At 41.1% G+C, this 9,681-nt stretch overlaps 1 protein-coding gene across 3 annotated transcripts in view; it reads left to right on the top strand.

Moving 5' to 3' along the window:
- Positions 1-8,912, top strand: part of LOC137985936 (ATP-dependent RNA helicase TDRD9-like) — a 67,826-nt gene extending 58,914 nt beyond the window's left edge. For all 3 annotated transcript variants that reach the window (XM_068833380.1, XM_068833379.1, XM_068833381.1), the window contains exons 35-40: positions 733-810; positions 2,611-2,749; positions 4,068-4,183; positions 4,406-4,472; positions 6,870-7,048; positions 8,177-8,912. In XM_068833380.1, coding sequence (XP_068689481.1) covers positions 733-810; positions 2,611-2,749; positions 4,068-4,183; positions 4,406-4,472; positions 6,870-7,048; positions 8,177-8,309 — 712 coding nt within the window. In that variant the 3' untranslated portion in view covers positions 8,310-8,912. The remainder of the gene's footprint in view (positions 1-732; positions 811-2,610; positions 2,750-4,067; positions 4,184-4,405; positions 4,473-6,869; positions 7,049-8,176) is intronic.
- The last annotated feature ends 769 nt before the right edge of the window (positions 8,913-9,681 follow it).

The following is a 9,681-nucleotide window of genomic DNA, read 5'->3' as shown; positions in this document are numbered from 1 at the left end:
AATTCCCATAGCTGGCAATAAGAGCATTGTATGGCTGACAGCAAGGAGAATTAGCATTTAGGTTTTGGGAATCCAGACTTGCACGGGACTCGAACCCATGACCGTCCGATTACGCACTTGCTCTACCATCTGAGCAATTATACCGAGGTAGGTTACATACTAGTATCTCAATTTATATCGTTTCCATGCCTACGACTTCATTTCACGGAAGTTTACCACATTGGTGAGAACAGTCGTGGTCCGTTAATCTGTCTTGCGTAAAGACGTTATGCATAATTCGTGTGGGACGAACTTGGGCAAACGGTAACTGTGCATCTGTCAAATTGATCTCGTAGAAAGACAGGAAGCAGTGTGGCCCAGTATTTAGGGCGCTTGCCTCGAGATCTGGAGTTCTGACTACTCGTTGAATTTGTTCCTGGTAGTTCCTGGTTCAATTTCTCGGCTGCACTGGTAAATAGCCAACTGGTTTGCCTCCGGTCAGGTGGGATTCTTACCAGTTGTTGTTGTGTTCTGTCGTTTCGTTCATTGGCCCCGAGAAGCCCCTATGGGGAGCGGTCAATTATAAAGTATGTATGTATGTACAGGCACAAGTGAGATGAACCATTGACTCGAGTGTACCTTCGAAGAGGCGTTCAATGGGTGTTAGTTCTTGATACAAAATCCCAACTTGACGATTACTTCGCCTCTCGGTTTTTAAAAACGGTCAATGTGTTCCACCTCTTTATTTTTCAGGGATACAACCTTGATGCCAAACATTCACGGCCTGTTGCCGATCGTTTCGCTTCTCTTTGCTCCATTTGCTGAATTGAGGTACAGAAGTTTGGTCATTTGCGTTTCTTGGTAGGAAGGTTCTGATCTGAAGGCTCGGCCAAACGATAAATGTTGGACGATCAAACTTGTTGGGTGAACCAACATTTTAGCGTTTGGCCACCGTGTTTGATGACCATTCAACGTGTTAGATGACGTTGGAATATGTTTCATGCAGCATCAAACATTTTATCAAACATCGTCCAACATTTCTTTCGTTCTCGTGTGCCGGGACGTGTTTTTCTTTGTTTGGACATTCTCAACCGACATGTTGCACGCGAGCACGCGCATTGTGACTACAAATTGAGTCGTTACCATAGACACCTTAAACACAACTCATCATCATAATCATTTTATTGCCTCTTACACCATTACAAATAATACAATGAACAATAGAGCGGTTTTCAATTGAGTGTCGAAAGTAATTAGCGAATTGCTTTGGTTTATGATTACTTCACTCAGTGATTGGTTCTAAGTTCTCGCGCCACTTCTTTAACCAATCACAAGTGAAACGCCAACCAATCGTGGCTCGCGCGTGCACATTTTCCCCCGCTTTGTGTGGGCTACGTGTAATTACTTCGAGTTTTGATTGGTTTAACGGATTGTCTCGGTCCTTTTTGATTGGCCAAAGTAATTACTTTGGTTTTGGTTTTACGGCACACATTTGAAAACCGCTCTTTTACAACGACATACAAAATGATTTGCTGATACAAGTCCCACCCAAAAATAGCGTAGCTAATCGAGTTGGGTCGGAGTAAAAATAAATAGTATAATACTTTGCAAACGTTGAATTAAATTACTTTAAAGAAATTATTATAACTACAAATGGCAATTATAATTTTAAAAAATAATACAATTATTACAAACACAGGTGCACAAGTAATAGCCGAAATTGGAATTATTAATCTTGCGCACGTGAGCAATAACCGAAGAAAAATATAATGTTAGATCGTAAAAGAAGAAAGAAAACTGACAAAAACGACACCAAAATATTTATTTAAAAATTTTGGAAGCTAGTATTCATTAATTTTGTTCCATAAATCCGGCAGTTATCTTAGCAACAATAGTTTTTTAGGAGGACAGTCATCTTCACTCTTAAGTAATCTAAATAAAAGCGCATGTGTGTTTTTGTTAAAGGACTTTTTAGAAAGGAGCGCAAATTATGTGGAAGAGAATTCCACAGCCTTGGGCCAAATCTAGCAAATGAATAAGGTTGTTGGTTAAGCCTTAATTTGTTAACATATAAATTGCCAACGTTAGAAAACCTTGTATTTTATGTGTGAACTTGCCGAGAGTAGAAAGATTAGATAATTGAAAGGGTGCAATACCAGAAGACATGTCATGGATAAGGCAGCTACAGTTTTGATGTATAACATATTAACAGATAAGATGCTTGCGGAAATAAATGACGATTTAGTGTGGGCCCTGTAATCCAGTCCATAGATAAAGCGAAGTGCGCGCTTTTGTAAAAGTACAATTTTATTCTTGTGAGTTTCAGCGGCTTGGCGCCAGGCAGCTGTGCCATAATATGTGTGCATCTTGTGTTTGGTCAAGCGTGTTGAAAGAATGTTTGATATCGTTTAGCCGCCCCATAATTTTAAACATGTAACTTTTTGGATCGTTCCAACGTTTATCGTTTGCTCAGGCCTTAACTCATTGACTCCTGGGGGTTCCCCATTGACGAGGAAAATCGTCTGGCGTTAGACGGAGTAAAAAACTAAGTATGGCCGGTTTAGGGGTGAAAGGGTTAAGTTCTCGCGTTGTCTCTTGGTCTTTTTGGAAACATTTTACTCCCTTCTTCAGAACTGATCCCGAAAAACGGAAGTACACAGGGGCATTGGTTGGTCTGGGGTTCGATCCCAACACAGGACAGGCACTTCTACCAGATCATGACAGTGAACTTGTGTTTGAGGTGGAAATCACGCAGGATGACCTAATTCTGGTATGGAATGAATAGTGCTTTGCAAGGGAGCTTGAACAACGTGCCTTGTTTTTCGTAGTGAGCAATTGAGGCAATCAGGTTGCAGGATTCGTAACAGTATGTCAGTGTCTTACTACAAAACTAAATCGTCATTCGAGGACTTAAATGTGCTCAGTGACGTAAAATACTTTTCAATACAACGTTTTAAACGTTAACGTTGTGAGAGTCATGATGGACTTAAAGGCCGTTTACACGACAGAGAAATTTGGGTCCGGACCCCTCAAAAAAGCGGTACGGATCCATAAATTTTGTAAAGAAACACTGGAGTTTCTGCAGGGCCATAGGCGCCTATGGCTCTGTAGAAACTCCAGTGTTTCTTTACAAAAGTTATGGGTCCGTACCGCTTTTTTGGCGGGTCCGGACCAAATTTCTCTGTCGTGTAAACGGCCTTTTAACATGCTAAATAATTATTCCCAGCTGTAATAATCCAGTTGTCATTTTAAAACTACTTCTTTAACCACCGTGCAGCATTAGTTCATGAAGAACAGATCAGGATAAGCACAGAATTTCACTTACTTCTTCAAAATAAGAGCATAATAGGGGAATCTTTGCTTTGAATATTGAAAGTGCATTGCATAATGACCTATCTCTGAAAAACTGAACTCGATATTCTAGGTAAGATCTGAGCAATGATGCTTTGAAAATTGAAAAGTTTACGAAGAATGTATGGGATCATTAGCGCCTTTGCTGCCCATGAATTTATCAGTTTTTGATGGCTAATAACTGGCTCCTTATCAAAGCTAAAATGGCTAAAATTGGATAGAGCGGTTTTCAATTGAGTGTCGAAAGTAATTAGCAAATTGCTTTGGTTTATGATTACTTCACTCAGTGATTGGTTCTAAGTTCTCGCGCGTGCACATTTTCCCGCGTTTTGTGTCGGCTACGTGTAATTACTTCGAGTTTTGATTGGTTTACCGGATTGTCTCCGTCCTTTCTGATTGGCTAAAGTAATTACTTTGGTTTTGGTTTACGACACTCAATTGAAAATCGCTCTATTTAACTAAGTTTTATAAGTTCTTTTACCTTTTGAAAAAAAATTGGGAATAGCATGATGCCTTGTGTGTATGTTAATGAAACTAAATGTAAACAAGATTCCCTAAAAAGGTCCAGTTTCCACAGCACGATGAAGGCATTTATACTAAAGTACTCCCTTATGATCTTTTTCGCTCACTCCGAAGGATTCCAACTAAGAAATGAAAGTGAAGTATCAACTAAAAAAACGTCCTGGTAATTGTATTTGAATGGTCTCACCTTGTTTGTTTCCTCCTTTGTTCAACAGATCAATTCGGTGCGTACTGCCATCAACATGGCGCTACAAAGCGAGGAAGACGTAGCAGGGTGGGGGACGCCAGCCGTGGAAAGAATTCAAAACTCTAGCAGACGAATGATAACAAAGTACGTTCGTAATGAAGTGACGGTTGTATAATAAATGCTTACATTTACACATTTATATTCAGTCATTCCACGCAGGACTAATTTGTACAGTGTTCTTTGGGGACGTTGTCCGTCCTGCGTGCTTCGATGCAGTGTAAAATCAGTAAGGATAGTGAGAGATACCTCCGTCCAAAACGAGGCCATGCTCTAACACAGGGGACTTCTTTGTTTTTGTTTGTGCAGTCTTGTGTTAAAACATCGAGAAACCAAGAAGCCGTGGGCGTTTCCCAGGCCATGTCGTTGGAACCAGGTAAATGACGCAACATATTTTTTTTTTGCTTGAATAACAATGTTAGCCTCGATGGTGCAGAGTAGATTTCTCTTTGCTTTTTTGAGGGAAGAAGGGATGGCGCAGTGGTGAGAGCACTCGCCTCCCACCAACGTGGTACAGTATGGTTCGATTCCCAGACTTGGCGTCACATGTGGGTTAAGTTTGTTGGTTCTCTACTCTGCACCGAGAAGTTTTTCTCCGGGCGGGCCGGTTTTCCACTCTCTTCAAAAACCAACCTACGATTAATAGGAGCAGTCGTGGCTCAGTTGGCTACTGCACGGCTTTCGGAGCGAGAGGTCTCCGGTTCGTTCCTCGGTGACTTAAACGTCTGTTTCGACTTTCCTCTGATCCGTGTAGCTATAGCTTTAAATACCCGTAAAACGGAGCACTGACAGAGGGAGGGGGGTAAAGGGCGCACCGTCGGCTTCCATTGGTACCAGCTTCGTAGCTGAAGGAACTACCGACGTTAAATAAAGTTACTTTACCTTTTTTTAATTACTTTGGCCAATCAAAAATGACGGAGACAATTCAGTAAACCAATCATTGAAACTCTAAGTAATTACACGTAGCCGACACAAAGCGCGGGAAAATGTGCACGCGCGAGCCACGATTGGTTTTGGTTATGGTTTCACTTCTGATTGGTTGAAAAAGTGGTGCGAGAACTTTGAACCAATCACTGAGTGAAGTAATGCAAAACTAAAGCAATTCGCTAATTACTGTCGACACTCAATTGAAAACCGCTCTATTAGTTGTTTGATTTGATTTGATTTGATTTCTGTTCAGTGTCCCCAATTAGTACCACAGCGCTAAATACAGTTGATAATTCAATAAAGTTTTTTATTATTATTAGTAGTAGTAGTAGTAGTAGTAGTAGTAGTAGTCGTCGTCGTCGTTGGCATCGTATAGTACGATGACGTCGTCATCAAACGATGACGTCGACGAAAACATCACCTCAATATCTTTGCTCTAGTATAAGTCTTTGACGATTATTCCATCTCGTTCATGTTCTACAATGTGGGCGAAGTATCCTAAAAAATAAATTGGTACGAGCGGTTTCAGACTGAAAATAAAGAATGAAAGATTCTCTTCTTCATTCTCACGTTGTCGTCAAAACCTAAAATTTCGTGATTTTACGTCGTCGTTATGTAGAGTAGTGAAAAAGATAAATGAGCTAAAATCCTTGCCGCGTCTGCGCGTGCACGTGCTCTGTTAACCAATGATATCATTGCTTTGTGGCGTTGTCGCCCACGTTGTCATCGTAGATCTTAAGCTCCCTATCAGTATTAGCTTTAGCATTAGCATTGGTATTCGTATTGTTATTTCCGTTACTTGCTCGAGCTAAAGTTTCAAGACTTAACTAATTAACCCGCGCAACAGATTGAGCAATTGATTGTTTGTTCACACAGTTTTTGCTCTTAACACTAGAATCTTAGGGAGATTAATAGCACTCTTTCCAATTGACGTGACGATTTAGTGCCAAAAGCATTACGGAATTAATATGCGGACCAAAACACGTTTTTGCGGTGTTTGTCCGCATTTCAATCCCATAATGCTTGTAATAAGGCGTTACGATCTATTATTGTGGTAGTGCACTTAATAAGTGCTAACTACGCACTACACGTCTACGTCACCGGGTTGTAAGAGTGAGTAGGGAATTTAAGATCTATGATTCTGAAGGGGTGCCATACAAACTCGCTGTCACAAATGACCAGCTCCAAGTAGCTTAACATCTTGGGCGGTTGACCAGTGTGTAGCGTATTTCGGCGCACGGTCTTTTGTTAGGGACCAAGAGTCTGTGTACCTGTTCAGCGTACTCATTCTATTGTTGGTTTTCACTCACGTGATCAACAGCCATGTTTTTCATCGAAATTTTTTGCATAATAATAAAGTTAAATTCCTGGAGGATTTGGTCGGGGCTCCAACATGGCCGCTGTTTCTTTGTTTAGGGGCTCCAACATGGCGGCCGTGACGTCATGTAGCAACCGAGAAATTATCGTGGTCATAATAGAGCGCTTTTCAATTGAGTGTCGAAAGTAATTAGCGAATTGCTTTGGTTTTGCATTTACTTCACTCAGTGATTGGTTCAAAGTTCTCGCGCCATTTTTTCAACCAATCAAAAGTGAAACCAAAACCAATTGTGGCTCGCGCGTGCACATTTTCCCGCGCTTTGTGTCGGCTACGTGTAATTACTTCGAGTTTTGATTGGTTTACTGGATTGTCTCCGTCCTTCTTGATTGGCCAAAGTAATTACTTTGGTTTTGGTTTTACGACACTCGTTTGAAAACCGCTCTAACGCAGTTGTACAAAAACCAAAACCCGATGTAGTTAAACATAGCCGTGGAGACGAGACTAATTTGTTTGGTCACATTATTGCAGATCGACCCAGCGTACAAGATGGAACCAGAGAAAGACAAGAGTGGAGCAGACTGCGCTCTATATACTCTGCATCAGGGCATTGCCATCTCTAACAGGCCGCTTGACGAGGACGACGAAGCCAGAGTCAAAAAGGCTGAGATGATGGAGAAAGCGGAATGGTTAAGAAGCTTGGAAGGAAGGTAAAGTAGGCGGGTCTTCTTTGATGGATGGAGAATGGGTATGGTTGAAGTCCTTTCATCTCGGGTTGGCCATGGTAGGGGATATTAAAGTGTTACTACGACCAAAAAATAAATAAATTCTTCTTTTTTCTTTGGATTTCAAGTCACCCAAGTCTGAAGCCTTATTTCAAAAAAGACACCTGTTTATTTTAACTGGAATTTTACTATTTAATGGTCCGCCATTACAAACTTCAAAATCTTGAGAGATAAGGTAGCATTTTTTGGTCAGCATTCACACGAAGACATTTGAGACATTTATATACTCGACAAAATATCGCATTTCTGATTGGTCAATGACGAATGCATAAATAGGTTATAGAGTGCAATACGGAAGTTGCTATGGAAACAAAGCGATGAAGTGATTTTGTTGAGTATATAATAAAAAAAAATCGCATGAAATGGGCCATTTGCGAGTTGCTGTTTGTCTCGGTTTCGAAGTGAGTCTTGGTGCTCAACTATTGTAAGGGAAATGAGTTTGATTTGCATAAGAATACGCAACTCATTTAAATTTGAATGGTTGTGTACCAGGACTCGTTTTGAAACTGAGACATGCAGCAACTCGGAAATGGGCTATTGCATTTCGTGATTCATAGTCACTCGTGATGTTTCAGAACTTTCAAAACATCACTGGTGCCCACAAATCACATAATGCACTTGCGTTCATACGATTTGCTATACTTCAATCCTGAAGCGGGGCTAAGGGATTAGCGATTGGGAGAAGGGGTTTATAGATGTGTGCATTGTTTCCTGTGTTTTATTCTCTCATCCCGGCGTCATACAAGCCTCGTGTTGTTGGTTCTCTACCTTGCTCGGATAGGGTGTTTTTTCGGATTCCCTTTTTCTCCCATTCTTCAAAACGCGTCATGTCCAGTTCGATATCGATTTAGTAGACGAATACCTGCACTCGAGATCTCGAGAATTTTCACGGCCAATTCCGAATCTTTTCATTTATAACAATTTTTTCGGGAATCCTGGGCTGAAGTGTAGCCCTTATGTGGCTAGTATTCCTGTGTGATGTATCTTGTACCTCTGAGATGTTCTCACAGGGCAAACTTGGTAACTTGAGACTTCTTATTTCCTTATTTTCAGGTCATCAGAGCTGTTTACACAAGAGGTAGTTTGTCCCTTGTGCATGGTGCAATGCCGACATCCCAGAGGTGTATCAATTCACCTTAGAAGCCACACCCACAGGGACTTAGAGTATCATCTGTATAACAGTTGAAATCACACCGTCAGTGCAACAATACTCACGGTTACAGTTTGGAGAGATTGTTTCATTTTACTGAGTTACGTTTGCGGGAACTTGGTTTTGAGTGTATGGCTTAATAACATTCGGCCAAAGTGTTGGTCCAGGGCTGTTACTGAACGTTTGTTTATTGTATGGTCGCGGGTGCTAGCACAGAGGGAATAGTTTAAGTGAATGACATTGGTATCGTGAAACCAACACGTGGGAAAAGGTAACGAAAACGAAGGTATGAGAATACAACGCTGGAAGCATCGGTGTTGGCAATGGCGTTAACGATGTGTCCTTCATGATGGTGACAATGTTGGTAGGATGGTGACAATGATGGTGACAATGATGAGGACGATGGTGGAGTGATGATAGTGATGACGACGTTGGCAAGAATGAATTTTATGAATAGCGTCGTGATGATGAAATTAATGTTATTTGCAATGGCTTTAAAAGGAACATTGACGTAGATTGTTATGGCTGTTTGAAGAGGATTTGCGAATTACATCTTCCCAGGATTATGTTTTTCGAGCCATTTTCTTGTTGTTGTTGTTGTTGTTGCTTGTCTAATAAATCTGACCTTTTGTGCTCTTGTATTGCGTATGTTGGACGTACTGTTATAACACAAGAATTAGGGAGCTTAAGCGCGCGCGTTTTTTAGACGCGGACGCAGATTGTCCTGCCCCAGCCCTGAAAAAAGTGTTCTTACATGCGATCAATGACAGGACAGACACATGAAAAACTGACATCAATTTTTTAAGTTGCAATGCCAATGACTTCTTTTTCGCCCCTTTTTGACTTTTGCTTAAGTTGTGTGACAGTGTACTTGGTGAAAGACGCAATATGACGTCATCAGAAGTGACGTCACAAGTGTTATTACGTCATCTATCATCCCGTCCCTACCAATCCTCAATATTTGAGAGTTTTGAAGAAAACAACCGCGGACAATCTTCCCGTTGGTGTATGTTTGATCAGTGGTGGCTTGATCTGATCGGCGTAACTGCAGTCGATGTATCCCTGGTTGGGGAGGTGCGGTGTTGCCCCTCATACCCTGACCCTGTTTAAGACAAATATCGCTGATTTTCCTACCCATTTTAAGACAGAATTCCGATTTTTGATACCCTGTTTAAGACATTTAACCCAGTTTAAGACAAAAAATGATAAATTCGATACCCTGTTCAAGACAAAAATCCCGAAAAACATACCCTGGCTGACCGCACGTCCCCATTAAGCCCTTATAAGGGAGTACCCCCCCCCCCCCTGGGGATCTGGGAACCACAATGTTGGAAATAATTCCATGTTCAAGTATACTAAGTGAAAAGTCCACCTAAAATTCTTTAAACTGTAAAGTAAGTAGTTGTTT

Source organism: Montipora foliosa, unplaced genomic scaffold (genome assembly GCF_036669935.1).
Source record: "Montipora foliosa isolate CH-2021 unplaced genomic scaffold, ASM3666993v2 scaffold_117, whole genome shotgun sequence".
In the NCBI taxonomy this organism is placed as follows: Eukaryota; Metazoa; Cnidaria; class Anthozoa; order Scleractinia; family Acroporidae; genus Montipora; species Montipora foliosa.
Note: the sequence above shows the minus strand (reverse complement) of the source record. Positions and strands in the feature narration are given on the sequence as shown.